This window comes from Chanodichthys erythropterus, chromosome 17 (genome assembly GCF_024489055.1).
Source record: "Chanodichthys erythropterus isolate Z2021 chromosome 17, ASM2448905v1, whole genome shotgun sequence".
Taxonomy (NCBI): Eukaryota; Metazoa; Chordata; class Actinopteri; order Cypriniformes; family Xenocyprididae; genus Chanodichthys; species Chanodichthys erythropterus.
In genome coordinates this window covers 14779043-14801223 of record NC_090237.1, presented here as the reverse complement: position 1 = coordinate 14801223, position 22181 = coordinate 14779043, and the positions used below count along the sequence as shown (strand labels likewise).

The following is a 22181-nucleotide window of genomic DNA, read 5'->3' as shown; positions in this document are numbered from 1 at the left end:
GGCGCATTTCTAATTATGCCCCAAAATTCATTAAAAAAAATCTATGGGGTATTTTGAGCTGAAACTTCACAGACACATTCAGGGGACACCTCAGACTTATATTACATCTTGTAAAAAAACATTCAATGGCACCTTTAAAGGGATAGTTCACTCAAAAATGAAATTTGATGTTTATCTGCTTACCCCTAGGGCATCCAAGATGTAGGTGACTTTGTTTCTTCAGTAGAACACAAATAATGATTTTTAACTCCAACCGTTTCCGTCTGTCAGTCTTATAATGCGTGTAAATGGGAACTTTGTCTATAAGAGTCAAAAAAACACAACAGACAAATCCAAATTAAACCCTGCAGCTCGTGACGACACATTGATGTCCTAAGACATGAAACGATCAGTTTGTACGAGAAAACAAACAGTATGTATATCATTTTTTACCTCTAAAACACCATTATGTCCAACTGTGTTCAACATCCGGTTAATGAGGTCAAAAAATGCGCTCTGATGATGGAACTGATCTCTCGCTCTTTGCTTCAATGAGCGTGAGAGATCACTTCCGTTGTCAGAGTGCGATCAGACCTCACTAACCGGATGTGGAGAGCAGTTGGATATTTAGAGGTAAAAAATTTTATAAACACTGTTTTAGAGGTAAAAAATTATATAAATACTGTTCGGTTTCTTGCACAAACCGATCATTTCGTGTCTTAGGACATCAATGTGTCGTCACGAGCCGTTTAATTTGGACTTGTCTGTTGTGTTTTTTTTACTCTTATAGATGGAGTTCCTATTGACATGCATTATTTGACTGACAGACCGCAACGGTTGGAGTTAAAAATCATAATTTGTGTTCTACTGAAGAAACAAAGTCACCTACATCTTGGATGCCCTGGGGGTAAGCAGATAAACATCAAATTTTCATTTTTGGGTGAACTATCCCTTTAACTTCTTAGTAACGTATAAACTTTTATTTCAGTTCAAATTTGTCTATTTAAAAAAAAAAAAAAAAAAGTGTCATGAATATAATTCTAACATAAAAAGATGCATTAAAAAAAAAAAAAAATATATATATATATATATATATATATATATATATATATATATATATATATATATATATAATGTTCTTGTTTCTATATCTACAAATTATTTCAAGTGTTTAATTTTTTTTTTTATCATATTGTCAGAAATATGTGTTAGAATACCGACTTTCCAGAAGAAGAAAAAAGCATATTTAAAATGAAGCAAGCCAGTCTTTAGTTTATCAGCACAAGATCCCTTTTTAATGTGCGCTTTCCCTTTAAGAACCCCGCAGCACCACGGCGCTTTCTTGCAAAACACAACCAAAGTGGGCGGGGTTAGAGCAAACTGCGTGCATTAACCTATAGCACACGCCCAAACACCACGTCAAAGAGACTCTGGGCCAATCAGAGTGTTGCTATTAATTTTTTTCTTCAGACAGTGAACCAGTAATCGTGTTGCCTGTGAGATAAAAGCTCCTCATAAAGGATGGCTGTAAATGAATCGGTCAGAGGAGATTTCCACTCAGTATCTTATATTCCATTTCAAATAATCGTATAATCCGATAATGTATATAATGTATATTTAATCAGGTCGTGCTTGTTTAAGATAGTGAATTAATGAATACCTCTTTCTTTGTGAAGTTGACGCGATATAATGGGCATCTGGCAACCCACTGGAGGTGACGAGCTCGATGTGATACAGTTGTGTTGAGCGCAGCGTCGAGACGTCCAGAGTGTCGCATTTTAAAGCGGTGAATGGACCAGCTTAAGCGAATGGCACGTCTGAGCGTTGGTCCTCGACTACAAAGAGTTCTTGTGTAACCCAGTAATCGTCTGTTGTGACGAATCTACAAAACCAGGTACGTTTCTTTAAATGCAACCCCTAAATGTTCCAATGTATCTGTATTAACACCCGTACTAACCGCATCTCAATCTACTCTCCTTTGGCGAGAACAAAAACACCCCTTTTCCTCATTCTAGACCACCTTAAGTTTTTGAGTCTTTACAAAACTGATCTTGCGTCTCGTATGTTTTGACTGGGGGAAAATGATGCGGACTTGGCACGTGCCAGTGCTTGAATTGAACTGTATCGGACGAGCTGTCAGTGACATTCATCTGCTTTAGTCTATATCAAAGCCTGATGAGGTGCGTCAAATGAAATGAAACAATATATATATACGCCTATAGTTAGACACGGGATTTATAGTTGTTTTATATATGCACTTTCACTGATTTTCGTCGTGATCATATAACAACATGTTATTAATGAAATGATTCCTCTGCAGACAGCTATTTGTTTATTGACAAGATGTTCTGTTTAGGTTTTATTGAATAGAGCTGTCTGTAGCCTCATGGCCTGGCAGTCACTTCAGCCAAATTCATAATTTATGGCCAGACAGCCCCTTGAGATTCAAAAGATTATTTTGGACAATAGAAATACCTTTCATTGAAATGAGGTTGTGCTTTGGCCAAGCATTAGTCCAATGAGAATGACCGCTGAGAGATTTATTGTGTGATCTGAGACAGAGAACCTGATGTACTGACTGTTAGATGTGATATATGGCACAGAAATTCAGATCTCTCTCTTGCTCTCTGTCTTTGTGTATTTATATATATATATATATAAAGTCAAGTCATCTTCATTTATACAGCGCTTTTTACAGTGATAATAGTAAAATTAATGGACAGAGATTGTTTTGGCTTTACCGCAGCTCTAGGAAAAAGTTATTATCGAGCTAAAGTAAATATATATACAGATATACAGTGCTTAACTAATTTATTAGACCACCACCCAATGTAAAGTTTGTGCCACTGCTGCGCTAAACTAACAGTATTGGTGATTACCAAAATCATTTTTATGTTTCTGTAATGGTTAATCCACACCAGTATGTGTAAGCTCTTTAGTCACAGTTGTGTTTCTAATGCTAAAATGTAATTATTGTTGGGATTTAAAGATAGATCGCAGAAAAGTTTCATCAAAAGAAAGTCTTTGGGATCAACTAGAAGCTATCTGGAAATCAATAACAAAAGAGACTGTGGAAAAGTACATAAAAACAAGCGCATGAATGCAAGCTGTTATCGAGGCCAAAGGAGGCCATACAAAATAAAATTTAAAAATATATTTTTTTTATATTATGTTATAATTTAAGGTTATTATGTGAGAATAAAGACTGTTTAGTTTTTTTAATTTATTTGATTAATAAATTATTTTTGTTTTTAAACAAGTTTTATTATGACATTTTGGTAAGCACTATATATATATATATATATATATATATATATATATATATATATATATAATATAATATGTCTGTAATTATTTTTCCCTGATTTTTTGACAAATCACTTCTGTAAATATATTTCTTTGACCCTTGAAGTTGACAGAAATAGGAAATTTGATGTCAGGCAATTATGGTGGCACTGAGGGACAGTAGTTAGCTAATGATGAAAATTAACTTTTTAGTAATGTTTAAACATTTATTTCAGTTTCAAAAAGTTGTGTTTCTAATGCTAAAATGTAATTATTGTTGGGATTTAATGGATTTAAAGATAGATTGCAGAAGTGTTTCATCAAATATTATATACTTATATATATATATATATATATTATCAAATATTATATATAATAAATATTACATATATGTTTCTTTGACCCTTGAAGTTGACAAGTCTCATAGACTTTTGAAAAGTTTTTCAAATACATATTTTTCTTTAATATATTTATTTTAGTTGTATATTTAGCTTCATTTTGAAAAAAAAAGCCTAACATTTCATTAAGTACTTTGTTTTTTGCTTATTAAGAATTCAGCATTAGATTAGGATCATTCTCCCTGTCTGCATAAACAACTGATATCTGTTTAATGGTCAGTGCATTTTGATAATACTTCTGCTGAAACACTAACTTCTCTTGTGTTTTCATCTCACAAGCGCAACACTTTCGTATTGATCTGTCCTCGCATTTTGCGCAATCTTGATTGTGTACAGAGACCTGAAATATGGACTTTCAACATGTATGGAAGCAGAGGTGTTTCCTGTGGTCGGTGTTGTGTCCCTTTTTTAGAGGCTAAATCCCATTCACGGCCTATGATGTATCATATTTTTAATCCAGATTAATTTTGTGTTTCTTTGCATGATCACTCAGGGTTCTTCCAAAAGTGAAGGTAGTACTGACCCAGCCACTAGAAGGCAGTGGGGATTGAGATGTTTTTACTCACAGCACAGGTTGTCAGCCAGTTCTAAACTATGGAGAAATTACTCTGGAGGTTTTGCACTTATGAGCTGATTGAATTGCCACTTCAGATCAGTTTTAGCACTGCAACACCGCACTTTGGGCATCTTAGATGAAACACTGTAGTCGGTGCATCTGAATATTAGATTAGGCCCTTTGGTTCTCAAGTCAACATTGTCATAGATCATTTTAAATGTGCTGCAAAATGTGTTTAGTATCGCACGATTCATTCAAGCTCATTCAAGAACCTAAAAGCTTCTCTCAAAATGTAGAATATTGCTGTCAAAATGTGGATGAACTAAAATGAAGTAATGTGATCTTAAAAGGCTTTCTACAGAATGTCTCGGGGTCAGAGGTCGCAAGAAATAATACCATCGCAGATTAGCGAGTGGCTTAATGCCACTCTGTGTCCCAGACTTGATTGAAGAATCAGGTTTAGCCAATGGCCAACAGATAATGACAGAATCTTTGAATTTGCTATATTTTAGGGATGTACAGATATTAAAATTCTGATACGGCTGTTTTGTGTATACAGAAATAATTATTAGTGTTTTTAAAGGTTAGGTTTGACACGTGACCTGAGCATTCCTTTTGTGTCTTTTGTAATCGCTCAGAAATGCCATCAACTCACGGCTGTCAAATTCAAGAATGATCGCGTGGTTCTGCTCATGGAACGCTTTCTACATCAAATGTTTCCATTCTGTCCTCGCCCTTTGAACAGAAGCCTTCATATCTGTAATGAAAAGTATCCTGCTCACTTTGTCTGTTGCTCATTCACCGGTGCTGAATTTAATTTCCAGAGGTATCTTTTCTGAAGGGTTTTGTTCAAGTGGTCCAGATTGAACCTCCTTAGGAAGGATCAGTGTTGTATGAAAGGGAAGATTACTGAGTTTGATCTTTTCCCATGTCTGAATTGTTAGACTTTCTTTAGTCTTAGAAACACATTTTATCAGGCTTTATAAATGTCCAATCTTGGTTTATAAGTGAAAAAATTAGGGTTGCTAATTTGTGAGTGAAATATAAGCCAATGAATATTGTCATGTTTAGGGCGATAAGCGATAAACAATAAAATGATACACTATTTTGTATAGAAAAAATGAAATAATGTGGTTGATAGCTGATATACACTGTAAACCCGGATAAGTCAAAAAAGTTGAGTCAGCTGATTGCCTCTATTTTTGTAAGTTTGCAAACTTAAATATCATCAGTAAGCATAGCTAGTTTTTTTTTGAATAACTGTAAATTACAATTAAACATTACAAATTTGAATCCAAATATATATTTAGTGTTTTGTTCATCTTAATTTAATGTAACTCAAAGTTTTAAGTACATTGTAAACATGAATAAGTTGGCAACTCAAAAAAAAAAAAAAAAGAAGAAGAAGAAGAAGAAGAAATTTAGTGTTAACTTAAATCTCAGATATATGTTTAATGAACTCAAAAATAATAGTTTTTTGGCACATTTTAAGTAAAAGGTATTTTCCATTATAAGTTATTTATACTGTTTGCGATTACAGTGATTAATTTTTGTAGTTGGTAAGATTCTTTAATATTTTTGAAAAAAGTCTCTTACACTCAATAAGGTTGCATGTATTTGATCAAAAATAGTAAAAACAGTAAAAATATCAAATTAATGAATAAAATATAAATCATTTTCTATGTTTATATTCTTATAATGTAATTTATTCCTCTGACTGCTAAATTTTCAGCATCATTACTTGATGTCTTTAGTGTCACATGATCCTTCAGAAATTATTCTAATATGCTGATTTGCTGATCAAGAAACATTTCTTATTATTATCAATGTTGAAAACAGTTGTGCTGCTTCATATTGTTTTTGGAAACAGCTATGTACTTTTGATGAACAGACAGTTAAAAAAAACAGCATTTATTTGAGATAGATTCCTTTTGTAACATTATTGGTGTCTTTTCTTTACTGTCATGTTTGACCTATTTAAAGGGGTGGTTCAATGTTTTTTTTCTAGGCTTGATTGTGTTTTTGGGGCACAGTTTAGCATGTCTTAATGCTTCCTTTTTTTGAAAACACTGTATTTTTCATATATTTTAGCTTTATTCTACACCTCTGTCATATGAACGGCTCATTTGACTTCCTGCTTCTATGAAGCCACTCCCTCCGAAATACGCAATGTGCTCAGATTGGTTAGCGGGCCCAGTGTATCCAGAGCCATCGTGATTTGCTGAAGCGTCCGGATACGCCACGCCCTTTCCATTTGTTACCGGTTACGTGGCCTTCGGTTATATTGTATGCTCATTTTGACTATATTGCTGTATCAAATTGAGCCCGAATCATACCCAGAAGAACAGCAATCGCAGCTTTTAAAGGACGTTTATGAATGATATTTCATTTAGTATTTGTGTCAAAGTGTTTAGATGCTGTCACTGCTGTTTGTTAGCTTTCAATATACAGTTTTATCCTGATTAAAGCTTTACTGTAGCCGAATACATGACTGAGTAGTAGCATTTTTGTAAAGCGTTTAATTTTGTTTTTTTTTCATAGAGAAGTGTAGGACATGTCAAATGTCAAATATACAGTATGTATATAATAGGCAACATGCTATTTTTTGTTTTTCTTAAAGTTTTAACTTTTGTTTAAGGCAATATTCTGATTTTTTTTTCATTAATATTGAGTATTAATGAATGTCACACAGAACAGTGTTTTATTTTCTCTGCCAACTAAACTTTCAATGCAGATCAGATCCTTTGTGTGACTGACTCCTAGCGCACAGAGCAGTGTTTCATTCCTGAATGAATCAGAGTCTTTGAACAAATCAGTTGACTGAGTGATTCAATGGCCCAAAAGATTATAGATCCAATTGATATATTCTTGAATGAATCAGCGTTTTGAACAAATTACTTAAATAAATGACTCAATCATTAACACAATGACTTGCTGACACCTATTGGCGACATTCATTTCATGATCCAGTTATCAATTCATTTTGTAATTAAAAATTTTCTGTATTCAATTGTTATTTCTACACATATACTGCCCTCTCTGAGAAATCTAACAACTCCTAAATCTAAAAGCAACTTCAGGTGGTGCTTCTTTGACACCTCTGCAAGCCTTTGGTTGATACTGATTTAATTGGTAACAACCTTTAGCGTCATATTGTTGCAATTTAAATGACTAAATTTAAGATTTTAACATTAAAGAAAGCATAGGCTACATATTTAATAAGATTAGGAAAAAATCCTAAAATCCCCTGAAAATGAATTAATCAATTAAATAAATTACAGTTAATTTCTGACACCGACAGATGACAACAAATAGGCTATAAAAATACTCTTTATCTCATTATTGTTAGTGTTTATTTCAGGGTTTTGATATATATAGCCTAATATTGATAACGTATAATATCTTCTTAAGAGAGCACTATAATGGTTATTTTAACACTGTTTTAACATTTTCCCTTTATTTATTTATTTTACTTTTTTTAAATGTGTGATAGCCTATTTCAAATTGGCATAAACAAGTTCACCTCCGTCATCAAATCATCCAATTCACATTTTAAGTCCATCTATCTATAGCACCGCTTTGATGAACTAATAACATGTAGGCCTAACATATTTTCATATTTGTCTTATTTCAAATTCATCTCATGTCCAAAACTCAGGGTGTTGTCTAAAACAAGTTATGACTGCTGCATATTTACATCGATAAGCTATGATTTGCACTTTTTAATTCACTGCCCAGTGTGTTGAGCAGCTTCGCTAGATTTGTATAGTTGGTCACTTCAATAAAACAGGCATTGTGCTAAAGTTGTAGGTCGGGGGTATCGTGTGCAGCTGCAAAGTAAATTAATATTTCATGAGAAAGAGATAAAATGTAGAATAAACGCTTTAAGAATCCGTACAGCTGTAGAGCGAGGGACTTTTATTCTGTTGAGCGAAACCGATGAACAGCTGATGACGAAATGGTTTGACCAATCAGCGGAAAGAGGCGTTTCATTCCCGCCCACATGTAGAGATCGAATATTCAAAGTGCTTATTTGTTTCCAACCCCAGAACGAAAAAAGAAAAATCAAGCCAATTTTTTGTTTTTTCATTTCCATTTTAAAAATGAAAAACGAAAAAAAGTGTGGTTTTCTAATTTTTCAGATTTCAATATCAAATCAAAACATGAATGAACGGAAGATACCCTGATTCACCACCCCTTTAATACATCCTTGCTGAACAAAAGTATACATTTCATTCATTCATTCATTCATTCAAAAAAAAAAAAGTTTATCATTAAGGAAAATTGTAACCAAGACAAGAAGGACACTTAACTCCAGAAGCTAAGGCACCATTTTCAACTAAAAATAAAAAACTTTTTATGTGTTTTGGCCATTCATTTACATGACAACAGCGTTTTGGGGGCCTGAAAATTTTGAAAACTGGTTTGAGTACAAGTTTTTGAAAACGATAACATTACCAACTCTGTGTAACCTACAAAAATGCACATTTGTGAAAACGTTGATGTCATGCGCATGCGTATTATGCATTCAGTCTATAGGTGTGTAGTGTTTTTTTTTTTTTTTACAAAGTGACATCGCCAACTACTGGCCTGGCAGCATAATACAGTGTTTTTTTGTCATTTTCGCAGATCTGTGTGAATGGGGATTGCTTTGACAGTATTGCCGTCTGTGCGCGAAAAATGCAAAAGAAAGACTTTTCCGTTTTTAGTACATCATTGTCACGTAAACGTACCCAAAAATGCAACCTCCCACCATTGTTTTGTTAATGAAGATTGAGACACCCTTCATGTCTTGTTAAAGAAATGCTTCTCAGGCTCTTCCTCTTATTAAGTGGTGCTGTGGTCTGGTTTCAGCACAGGCCTGTGGAGGATTCCCAAACAGATCAATGTCAAATCCAGTGGAGGATATCCATAACAGAAGTGTGGAAGCTCTATTAATTTAATACCAACACCTTCTTGATTTCTCTTTCACAAATGTGAAACTCGAGACCAAACAGTGCTTAACCACAATAGTAAATAAGCTAAGAGGTTGGTGGTGTGGAGTGATTTACATCTGTATGATGATGCCTTTAAAATGTCTGTAAATGACTAAGAATCCATGCCTTCCATTTGTTCAATGATTTCTTTATGATCAGTAATGTAACCTTCTCAGACGCTTTGCTAGTCTGAACTCTGCAACATCCCACTCAGCTTGTGTCTCAGCCACAATTGAGATCCGTTTCTCCTCTGTGGAATAAACTGGAGTGGGTTTCTAACATATGAACATTTTATAAGTGAGCTGGAACCTAAAGCAAACAGGGAAGTGGATGAAACCGTGACTCATCCTGTGACACATATCAGGGAAGATGTTCCTGAACAACATCGCCGCCTCCTGTGGAGAGTCTCATCCATTACACTGAGGATTCTGGGTGTGGAATTCCTGTTTACCATCTGTCAGCACTAACAGCCTGTGGCCAAGAAATCCATCATGAGCAAGGCCCTCTCCATCAAAGTAAATCTGCACAGACCTTGAAAGAGAGCTTTAAGTTCCTCGCACTTATTAGAGATGGCTAATGTTCATAGGATGTCGCAGTTTACGAGGCCGGTTCTGATGTTTATCTGAGCGTATGATTAACGGCATAAGAAATACATTAAAAATAACATCAAAATGGAATTTAGTGTTTGTTTTTCACAGCAGTTTTATTTCTGTCATAAATACAGAAAAAAAGACGTGACTTACCACATATAGATGACCAATGAGGATAGGAATTTGAAATATGAAGTAACAGTTCATTTAGTAGGCCTATGTTTGATTACCAAAGAGAAAAACAATGTTAGTGAAGAGATAGAGATCAAACATGAGACATGATAGTAGTTGAACAAACTTGGGGTTACAGGATTAGTTCTGAGTTGACAAAACCAACAAAAATCAGGCTTTGTTGGTACCATGATGCTGATCATCAACTTGTCAACTCAGGCTTTGCTCCCGAGTTTAGGTTTGACATCAGTAGCAAGCAGCAAATCACTTGCTGTAGAACAGTGAAACTGCGATTCACTTCTTGCAAGAGAAGCAGCGTGATTCACTTCTCTCTTGTGCAGAATATTTCAAGACTGAAGAATATTAAAGGGTTAGTTCACCCAAAAATGAAAATAATGTCATTTATTACTCACCCTCAGGTCGTTCCACACCCGTAAGAGCTTTGTTCATCTTCGGAACACAAATTAAGATATTTCTAATAAAATCCGATGGCTCAGTGTGGCCTTTATTGACAGCAAGATAATTTACACTTTCAAACGCCCAGAAAGATAATAAAGTTATATCTAAGACAGTTCATGTGACTACAGTGGTTCAACCTTAATGTTATGAAGCGATGAGAATACTTTTTGTGCCCCAAAAAACAAAATAACAACTTTATTCAATAATATCTAATGATGGGCAATTTCAAAACACTGCTTCATGAAGCTTCGAAACCTTACGAATCTTTTGTTTCAAATCAGTGGTTCAGAGCACGTATCAAATGCCAAAGACACGTGAACCATTGAAATTTCGAAACACTTATGACGTAACAAAGCCTCGTTTACTGAAATCATATGACTTTGGCGCTCCGAACCACTGATTTGAAACAAAATATTCGTAAAGCTTCATGAAGCAGTGTTTTGAAATCGCCCATCACTAGATATTGTTGAATAATGTTGTTACTTCAGGGTTTTTTTGGCTCACAAAAAGTATTCTTGACGCTTATAAGATTAAGGTTGAACCACTGTAGTCACATGAACTGTTTTAAATATGTCTTTAGTAGCTTTCTGGGCGTTTGAAAGTGTAAATCAACTTGCTGTCAATGGAGGCCTCACTGAGCCATCGGATTTTATTAAAAATATATTAATTTAAGTACCTGTGTGGGGGTATGTCTCTCAATGTAGGGGATTCTCATCATATGATGTAAGGTAATGCAATATTGGTTCTTTAAGAATTTCTTGACTGTAATGAATAATGGTGATCATAGATAATCTCCTTTTGTGTGGACAGAGATGAAGAGCTGTGTCAATTAAGGGTCACTTTACCATCACCAGCATCCTGTAATAGATTCCCAGTGGTACCAGGCTCAGGTGTCTCACAAAACTCAATTGGCTGGGTTCCCAGGTGGGTCATTGTGGGTAACCTCCTTCAGATGGCTTGAGAGGGTCTCACAGGACTGCTCTGAGTGAAGTGGCTTAATGCCTTCACATACCTTTTGTTCCCTTGATGAGACCTGAAAGTAATGTAATGAACATTACGGCTGACCTTGTTTCAAATAATTGTCTTTGGAATATGGGGATTAGCCTATTGGAGTCAATTTGTTTTACTGTATTTGAGAGTTATAATATAATAGTATTTAGGTTTGCAGTAAAAGAGGTAGAATAAACAAACAAAACAACAATTACAGCTTTATTTTGCATTAAAATACACCCGGGCCAATGTTTTACTTGCGCTTGGAAGTTACCAAAACAGTGCCAAGACATTATTGGAGCTTGTTAAGGCCTGCATAATTGGGCCAAATAAAATCACATTATGATTATTTTGACAAATATTATGATTGCAGTTTGAACTGCAGTATACTGTAAACATTTAAGGTCACTGTAGCAGCTAAGTTATCAAGAGTAGGAATGTGCCGATAACCAATAAATTGATGTATCATGCATCCCTATCATTATCCACAGGCATTCTCCCCTGCTGTTTACTTTCCGCCAGCATGTTTATGCAGTGCAGATACAGGCCAACTTGTGCTACACTTATCTGCACTTTGGTCAGAGAATAGCACAGGCAAAACCTTGAAACAAACCCAACGCACCAGAGCCAGAACAGTGTGGTCGAGTTTTATGTGCACTGCTTGTTGTGTCGAGTTAGACACCCACTCCTTAAGGTTGTGTAGCGCACTGCAAATTAAAGACTGCAAGGTCATACATCTTGTTGCTGGTGGAGATGTGTTCTCTTTACATTGAGAGTGGGAGGAAACATGAGTCAATCTTAAGATATCCGACCAGATCTGTCTCTTATTTCAGACTACTGTATCTTGCTAGTGTCACTTTCCAAAATCCAATTGTGCTTATCTTCCAATATGTTGAAGTCTGATACTTTTTGCCCTTACTAGCATTTTTGTTCTGTCCATTTTCTTTGTTAAAAGCTTCTTTCTGTTCAGTTTCATTTGGGACCATTTTTTTTTGTTGAACAGGGCAACTTGTGGTATGATTGCAAATAAAGTATTTGTCTATGATCGATAATTGAGTTGAGTTACAAGGATCTTATTTGTTATCTATTAAGTTATTCAGAAATACATTCAAAATGCATTTCATACACACAATGACTTGAATATACCTCCTCTGTGATAAGCTTAGAAGAGGTATATACAGTCAAACAAGCATTTATGCAGGCACCTTGAACATTTCATTAATTAATACAGTTTATTCACTGTAGTTAAAAAATGGTAATAAAATATGACAAGATCTCAGAGTTAAACTGTGTCAGAAAAAACTAATCTTAATTATGTCATATAAAACTTAAGCAAAACATGGTCAGGTCAAAGTGGTTCCAAATTTGTATCAATTTTACTGGTTTTATCAATATTTTAACAAAACCACTTCACTTCTTATTCGAAAAATCTTTGTCCACCAATTCAGAATAGACCCCCATCACTGTGTATCAAGGTCAGTAAGTCTTGTGTATATAAATTGGTGTGACATTGGGGAAAAAATGTAAAAACATTTTTGAAAATAATAAATAAGATGTGTTCACACATGTATTCAAGATGTTAAGAAAATATGTTTTTATTTTTTATATTTTTAAGAGTAATGAAAACTAAACCTTTCTTGAAAATGAAAAGGTTTTCAAAAGCATGTGACACAAGCATGAATACAAAGGAATACACTTGATTACACTTGTGGTCTTGGCCACTTGAGAGCAACATGCAACAGGAAGTGTGCAAGACTGTCCCAGGTCTTAAAAATGTAAACTCTCAGTGCCCTGAGCACAGTAAACCCACACTATCTACACTACTACTAGGCTAAGAGTATCCCATCATGCATCCTGTTCAGGAACTCAAGTGCCTTGAAATTGTGAGATGTCAAGGAAAGCATTCACTGTAAGTTAAATTAATTAGATATTACAAATAATTTGGTAAATATAATAGTGCACATTTTATTGATGCAAAGATGAGTATGTGTATTTTGAACAACATTTGCTTTTTATCACTTAATTAGAAGCACCACAGTTACTTACATAGGGACTACTGAACAGACGTATAGAAGTTTTTATTAAAATGCAAAGTAGTAAAAGTCAAAATAAAGCTCTGTAAACACATTTTTACACTATGTACTTGCATTTAACACAATAAATGTGTCTCTTTGGGTAATCAAAAGTCCTATACACACTTGTGGTATCATGGCCACTTAAACACTTGGAAATATTTCAGTATTTCATGAAAAAAACAGGAAATATTTCATGTAAGTAAACAAGAGGTCAAGTGAAAAGATCGGAAGTATGGGTGCTTGGACAGGCCCAAAGAGTGTACTTCTAAGAACTTGACACTAGGCTTGCTGCGGTAGTCGGTATTCAGCCATACACGATTACATTACTTCCCATCATTGCACTGCCCCCACTGTCGTTTTTAATAGAAATAAAAACCATATAGGTCAGTTGGACAACTGATGCTACAATTATAAACTGAAAGTCGCAGCACACTGCAGCAGGAGTCAAATTTCACTTATCATGTGACAAGATTAAGGAGAGATGACTGACAAGACGATAGCAGAGAATTTGGTGTCAAAGCGAAAAGAAAAAGCAAGCGCAACAGATCCTGAACATCACTGACAGATATCTTTTCTTGTAAAATATGCGATCAGTAACGGCACTCCCAGAGTAGGCAGTCTGCGTAGGGCACCAACTACCGGCACCATTGCCGCCTCCTGATCAAGATTGCGAATTCGAGTGCGCCGGTATTGTCGCAAGTTTATTAAGCTGTGGAAAAAATGTTCTCACTGTTCTCACAAGAACTTTACTTTTATCATGGGCACACTTATTTGTCATTGACAAACAAATCCTGCAATTATATGAGGAGGTTGATCTGTTTTATTGTGTGTTTCAGGCCTGATGGATTCAGGAACTCGACGAGAGCTGCGTACAGCAGATCCCAGCCTCCACTCGCTTCGTCACGGCCAGTCCTGAGTATCGGGCGTTCATCTCAACACACTTTGCCCGACCTCACCATCCCTTTTTCTGCTTCTTTCCCATCTCACTCCACCCCTGGATCCTCTACCAGCCCTCCCGCTCGCCCCTGAGATGATCGGCAAGCTGAAGCAAAACTTACTAGTGGCCTGCCTGGTCATCAGCTCCGTCACGGTCTTCTACCTTGGTAGGCATGCCATGGAGTGCCACCACCGGATAGAGGAGCGCAGCCAGCCGCTGGTGAGCAGCCTGCGTACCACTCTGCGTACGGGCCAGAACCTCAGCAACCCCTTCATCTACAATAAAGACATGCCACTTATATTTATTGGTGGCGTCCCTCGCAGCGGCACCACTCTTATGAGAGCCATGCTGGACGCTCACCCCGAAGTACGCTGTGGGGAAGAGACCCGCGTCATCCCACGCATTCTGGCCATGAAGCAGATGTGGAGCCGCTCCGGGCGGGAGAAAATGCGTCTAGATGAAGCTGGAGTGACGGATGAGGTCTTGGATTCAGCCATGCAAGCTTTCCTACTGGAGATTATCGTAAAACACGGGGAACCTGCCAACTACCTATGTAATAAAGACCCCTTTGCTCTTAAATCACTCTCTTATCTGGCTAAGATCTTCCCTCATGCTAAGTTCATCCTCATGGTCCGCGATGGCAGGGCCTCTGTCCACTCTATGATCTCCCGTAAAGTCACCATTGCTGGCTTTGACTTGAGCAGCTACCGGGACTGTCTAACAAAGTGGAACCGGGCCATAGAGACAATGTACACACAGTGCCTGGAGGCAGCGGACAAGTGCCTGCCTGTGCACTACGAACAGCTCGTTCTGCACCCAGAAAAGTGGATGAGGACGCTTCTGAAATTCCTGAACATTCCTTGGAATGATGCAGTTCTGCACCACGAGGAGCTCATTGGAAAAGCAGGAGGCGTTTCACTCTCCAAGTAAGTGTCATTGACTCATATAAGGGTCCTGAATGCTCCAACAGTTCTTGTTTACCTTGCATGGGGTCAGGGGCTTACTCTGATTTAAACAAGTTATATTTGTTATATTTGTTGTAAAAGCCAAAGCAGGGTTTTGAACCCAGCATTCCAACGTGAGAATCTTGGGTTTGTGAGCTATCTGGATTATTTAAAGGTGCCCTAGAACCTTTTAAAAAAAGATGTAATATAAGTCTAAGGTGTCCCCTGAATGTGTCTGTGAAGTTTCAGCTCAAAATACCCCATAGATTTTTTTTTTAAATTCATTTTTTTAACTGCCTATTTTGGGGCATCATTATAAATAAGCCGATTCAGGGCTACTGGCCCTTTAATTCTCCTGCTCCACACCCATGGAGCTCATGCTTGCCTTGAACAGTGCATAAACACAGTTTACACAGCTAATGAAACAGTTTACACGTCATGCATGCGTCGGATTATGTGAGTTTTGTATACTGTTATATTGTTTACATTGATTCTGAATGAATTTGAGGCTGTGCTCCGTGGCTAACAGCTAATGCTACACTGTTGGAGAGATTTATAAAGAATGAAGTTGTGTTTATGCATTATACAGTCTGCAAGTGTTTAAAAATAAAAATAGTGACAGCTCTCTTGTCTCCGTGAATACAGTCAGAAATGATGGTAACTTTAACCACATTTAACAGTACATTAGCAACATGCTAACAAAACATTTAGAAAGACAATTTACAAATATCACTAAAAATATCATGATATCATGGATCATGTCAGTTATTATCGCTCCAGCTGCCATTTTTCGCTGTTGTTCTTGCTTGCTTACCTAGTCTGTTGATTCAGCTGTGCACAGATTCAGATGTTCTGCCCTTGTCTAATGCCTTTCATAATGTTGGGAACATGGGCTGGCATATGCAAATATTGGGGACGTACACCCCAACTGTTTACGTAACAGTCGGTGTTATGTTGAGATTCGCCTGTTCTTCGGAGGTCTTTTAAACAAATGAGATTTATATAAGGAGGAGGAAACATTGGAGTTTGAGACTCACTGTATGTCATTTCCATGTACTGAACTCTTGTTATTTGACTATGCCAAGGTAAATTCAATTTTTCATTTGAGGGCACCTTTAAGCTCGGTTCTTACCTAGTTATTGTCACCAGCCATTTGTGTCACACAGGCTATGTCTGGCTTACTGGCATACTGCTTATTGCATACTGCACAGTATGCTGTGTACTGCCTACTATTTAAAAAAAGTGTGTGAAACGGCATGTGAAGTACTATGACCTTTCAAACGGTAATAGACTGCATTGCTTTCACATGACTTGGATGTTTTATTTAATACAGAAACTGGAAAAGTGTGTGAAGAACATTGCTGTTGCATTGTTCTGCAAGTCATAATATTGTTATTCTAGCATTATTTATATTTGTTAATATTTTGAAATAGCTTTTTTATTATTTTAGTTGCCAAGGAAACATTTCTAATTTTCATTCAAGTTTTTCCATCTAATTTTTGTATTATATTTCAGCTTTATTTTTTAACAAAGACATTTTAATAGTTTTAGTTTGTTAACATGAACAACACTGTATTGTAGATAAAGATATTTTGCATTTTTAGTAAATAGTTATATTGCATATAGTGTAATAATTTGATGCCAAAAAAAAAAGATTTGTCAAGAAAAAGCTATAAAATATCGTGATTAATAATTATTTCCAATCATTTGCCACCATGGAAATGAAATGTAAAGTCAAATGTGAGGCATCAGATCACCTGGGTATTCTGTGCATGCAGAAAGTTCACATACTGTGCTACTGCTTAGTATGCGTACTGTATACTGCAGAAATAGTCAGACTATGGTAGTGTGCCATTCCAAACATAAACAACACTTTGTGTATGCGGTAACCATGTTCATTTATGTGCAGATGTGTGTGGGCGTTTTTCTCTCTGTCAGACTATAACTGTACATGTTGAATTTCTCACTGGCCAGTGATGCATTATTTTCAGATAACAATTTGATAATCCTTAGGGTGCAATTGTGTACAGGATCAGTTTGACCACAATATGTTGTGTTGCAGGTTTTAGGGTATATTCATGAATCTAATGTTCTCTGCACAGTGCATGCCCTGAATAGACCAAACTAAGGGGTGTAGTTCACAGGCAACATTCCTGCTGCAATAAAACATGCTGTTGCATGTTGGAACATGAGTCCCTTTTTTTTATTTTTAATAGGAAAAATTGATGTATAAAGTAAAGACTGCCATATGGTGTCATAGTTTGTTAAATTCAGGCCTCTTTTTCTTTTTTTGTTTTGTCAGTGTAACCTTGTTTTGTCAAATGCTTTTGAGACGTAATTTGTTACTGCACTTTAGGGAGCTTCATATTCAAGAACAGAACAAGGTTAGTCACTTTTTCATTAATCACTCTGATTCCAGAAAAATCCCAACTACAAAGTGCTGGTCACATGGCGTGGCTGTGGTTTAAAGCATATTAGATATACACATGGCCTGCAGAAGTTATTGAAATCTGAAAAGCACAAAGGGTCACCGCCACCATTGACACATGAATCAACCCGTGAAGAAATTCGGCTTCCGTCTGTTGTCCATTTTTAGAAATGAAAAGCTTATGGTGGTCAGAGAGGGCCCACGCATTCTTTTTCTTTTTTCTTTATTTGGATGCTATAGCATATCTCTTCTTTCCTCTCTTTGTTCTGAAAGCATCTCTGGTCTGTCTTTCATATGTTCAAATATCTTTAAGATGAATAAACTGCATATTTGTTCTGACCTTGCTAGACATCTATCCTCTCTCCTCTTCAGTTTTTATCGCTTGCAATTAGAATTAGATTTGGGCAATATAATAATATCAACAACAAAAACTTCTTTTTTTTAAATAGAATGTTTTATCTGCTCTTAAATATTTTAAAAGAATGAATTACACTCTGTGTCCACTTCTCTGAATGGTTGGAGAGATGCTAAAGGGCACATTGTTTGTAGAATAAAGTGCTGTCTGTAAAAGCATACATCCTATGATCTGTTGTGGAACGGAAAGTGATGAGTTGAGAACACCTCAGCTGCTGAACAATCTGTTATTCTTCCAAAACAACATAATGAAGGGATCAGTGACACATAGTATCATTAGCCATTGAATGGACAAGTGGATTTTTGTGCCATGACACTGACAGATTCAACCTTTGTTGAACAAGTGATTCATTTTCTGTTTTCACATAGAATGAGTAAATTACTAGGACTTTGACTGCCCAGTTTCCAAGAAAAGCTTCTGATATTTAAGCTTGTTATAAAAAATAAAAATCTGGTGCACTGGGCACAGTGTTTTACACCATTGTGGAACAATTTTGTTGGATGTTTTCCAAAATTAATTTTTATTAATCTCAAGCGTAAATTATGAACGATGAGGTTTGTTAAGGTTAGGTGTGCTATTACATTTCTAAGTGACTAGGCGCATCTGAAATCACATAGGTGCGATGTTTGTTGAAAAACCTATTTTTAACAAGGAGTGTTAACATGACCATTAAAAAAAGTATGTTCTATATAGTAAGAATGTACAGTATGTACTATGAACGTAATCCGAACGTACTACACCCACCATGTTGGCTTTGTCATGTGACTTACAGCCTTTCACAAATCCTCTCCCATGGCCTCATGGGATAGTAAAGTGCATTCATTCTATACATTCAGTCCACCAAGTTTCTGAAGTGAACATCCGATGGACAGAGTATATAGTAATATAGAATACTGCCCTCCAAAAGTTTGGAAACACCCCTGGCAAAGTGTGGTTTTAGACAATATCAGCATAAATCCTCATTTTTTTTGGTGCAAATACATTACAAGTAACTTGACATTATCATTGAAGACCAGCAATAATAATTTTCATTTTTGATTAAATAATAATGGCAATATATACATGTCAAAATCAGACATGCCCCTTTGCCAGCTGTGATGACTGGTTACTGGTTTAAACTTGGTCCAGGTTTGTAAATGATTTTTGGGTCAGCACACCTTAATAGCTTCAACAATTGATTGCCAATTAAGTTTAGAATACAATTAACCAATTAGAACCCATTTTAGGTCAGATAGCTGCTAATACAATTAACCAATTAGAACCCAGTTTAGGTCAGATAGCTGCTAATGATGGATATTTTGATGAAGTTTTTTTTCTATGTATAAACTTTTTATATAATAAAATATGTTTTCGTAGTTTGTGTTGTGCAAAATTATCACAAATTAAAAAGGATTCATGCCAATATTGTCCAAAACCCCACATTTCTAGGGCGTTTCCAAACTTTTGGAGGGCAGTGTATATGACTTGTATATGATTTCACTTAATCATTAATATAATTAATTAATTTCAGTGACGTAATTATCATGAAGCAGTTAAAATGTCATTTGTGCATATAATAAATGCATATTGCTAATGTCTGTTATCTTTACATTGTAATAAATTATGTTGGATTGTTTTAATTATTGGTATATATGAGTGCAAAAAGTTTGTACACATGCTCTTTAGTTGGCGTACACATAAGGACATTTTCATGTCGGTTTTTGCCTTTATAAATCCTAATTGTTTCTTACTTTTGACGTATGATGAAATCTATGGAATTTAGGATTAAATCCCATTGTTCATGGGTTTTATAGGCCCCAAAATATTGCTTGGAAATGGTCAAAAACACTAGCATCATGATGGGATTTTTTTTTTTTTTGGGTCAGAAAATAGAGTATATATTGTGTTTTTTTGTTTGTTTGTTTGTTTGTTTGTTTGTTTTGCATTGTTGCAGCTTCACGGCTCTCCTTTTTGTCAGTTTCTATACGACTACCACTGCAACACTCATAATGCCTTTTACTGTAGCTTGATCAGGCTTTCCAGGCTTAATGGGGATTTCTGGAGATTTATGTGGTGCTGTAGGAAGAATCTCAAAGAGGATCTGTGGTGACTTCAACAGGTATTTTACTGTTGTTGCTATTCTGCACCCATATCCCATGTGTCCTGAGGCAAGACTTGAGTGCTCCTCGTGTCTGCTTCAGTGAGTCCAACCCAGGCTCTGTTAAATTAACTAGAGCCCTTCTACTGACAAGATCCCTGTTCCTGTACCTCTGTGGGCTCTGTAAAGGGTTGGCTGGCTGCTTTGGATATCCATAAAAATCCTTAATGAATGCTAAGTGACTAGTACTGCTGTTTGTCACGTCTCAGTGACAGTAGGCTTGAGAGACTAAGATCCTAACCCATCCCTCAGAAGAGAGATGGAGAAAGGATGGATGGATCTTTTTTTCTTATACCCAGCACATGCATTCTTCAGCACACTGTCTACATAAGCAAATATTCATTTAAAAAGGAGAATGTTATATGCAGCTTGTTGCTGATGCATTATGGACATACTGTATGCTTTGTACTGCTATTTAAATTTCATACCTTAGTTATGGTATCCTAGACACTATCCTAGTCAGTGAGTTGAACTTTAGAATTGGATCAATCTGATTTGTGATCATTCTGACCTGTTTTGTGAACTGGATCAATCGCATACTTTGTGTCATCAGCTTAGTATACGTGTACTGTATGTGCACAGCCTGTTTTTTTCTAACCATGCACAGTGGACAAATAAACGCGGGACACAGAACAACAACAAACCACTCGAAACTGCAACAACAACAACAACAACAGATGCCCCGTGTTGATGAGCGCTTGTGTGAGGTGGTTAAGAACAGTGTTGGGGGTAATGCATTACAAGTAACTTGAGTTACGTAATCAGATTACTTTTTCGAGTAACTAGTAAAGTAACGCATTTTCAATTTGCAACAAAATATCTAAGTTACTTTTTCAAATAAGTAACGCAAGTTACCTATTTACATGTATTGACTGACAGCTCTCCTGTCCCCATGTTGAGAGAAATATTTGTGCATAAAATAAATGCATATTGCTAATGTCTATTATCTTTACATTGTAATAAATTATGTTGGATTGTTTTAATTATTGGTATATATGAGTGCAAAAAGTTGGCGTACACATAAGGACATTTTTATGTCAGTTTTTGCCTTTATAAATCCTAATTGTTTCTTACTTTTGACATATGATGAAATCTATGGAATTTAGGATTAAATCCCATTGTTCATGGGTTTTATAGGCCCCAAAATATTGCTTGAGATTGGCTAGCAACCCCAGCAACCACATCGAAAAACCCTGGAAATGGTCAAAAACACTAGCATCATGATGGATTTTTTATTTTTTTTTCTCAGAAAATAGAGTATATATTGTGTTTTTTTGTTTCTTTGTTTGTTTGTTTGTTTTGCATTGTTGCAGCTTCATGGCTCTCCTAAGAGCAGTGTTGGGGGTAACGCGTTACAAGTAACTTGAGTTACGTAATCGGATTACTTTTTCGAGTAACTAGTAAAGTAACGCATTTTCAATTTGCAACAAAATATCTAAGTTACTTTTTCAAATAAGTAACACAAGTTACCTATTCACATGTATTGACTGACAGCTCTCCTGTCCCCATGTTGAGAGAAATAAAGTTCAGAGGTGTTGTGTAAACATGATGGTTATTGTAGAACATTCATTTACTCATCTCACTTGCATGAAAACATTCAGTATTTCTCAAAATTAATAAAAACAGTAAAAAAATACAATCTCCGAATTTTTCGCAAACCTGTAATAATTTACTATATTAAATTATACAGATTTACTTTATGTATTTAATCTCACTTTATTAACCAATGTCTGTGCTGCTGACCTTCAATGATCAAATTCAACAATAATAATAAGCAAAAACGACTTTAGATTAGATTTATAACTAAGAGTGTTGAACTTCCTTCTCCTGTATCCTATTAT

General features: G+C 35.9%; 1 protein-coding gene across 2 annotated transcripts in view; it reads left to right on the top strand.

Annotated features, from left to right (window-relative positions):
• Positions 1 to 1542: 1542 nt before the first annotated feature.
• The window catches only part of tpst1 (tyrosylprotein sulfotransferase 1), a 54080-nt gene continuing 33441 nt past the window's right edge, over positions 1543 to 22181 (top strand). Inside the window, exons 1-2 of one of the 2 annotated variants that reach the window (XM_067364938.1) lie at positions 1543 to 1873; positions 14316 to 15342. In XM_067364938.1, coding sequence (XP_067221039.1) covers positions 14510 to 15342 — 833 coding nt within the window. In that variant the 5' untranslated portion in view covers positions 1543 to 1873; positions 14316 to 14509. The remainder of the gene's footprint in view (positions 1874 to 14315; positions 15343 to 22181) is intronic. The other variant, XM_067364939.1, reaches the window with a different exon arrangement.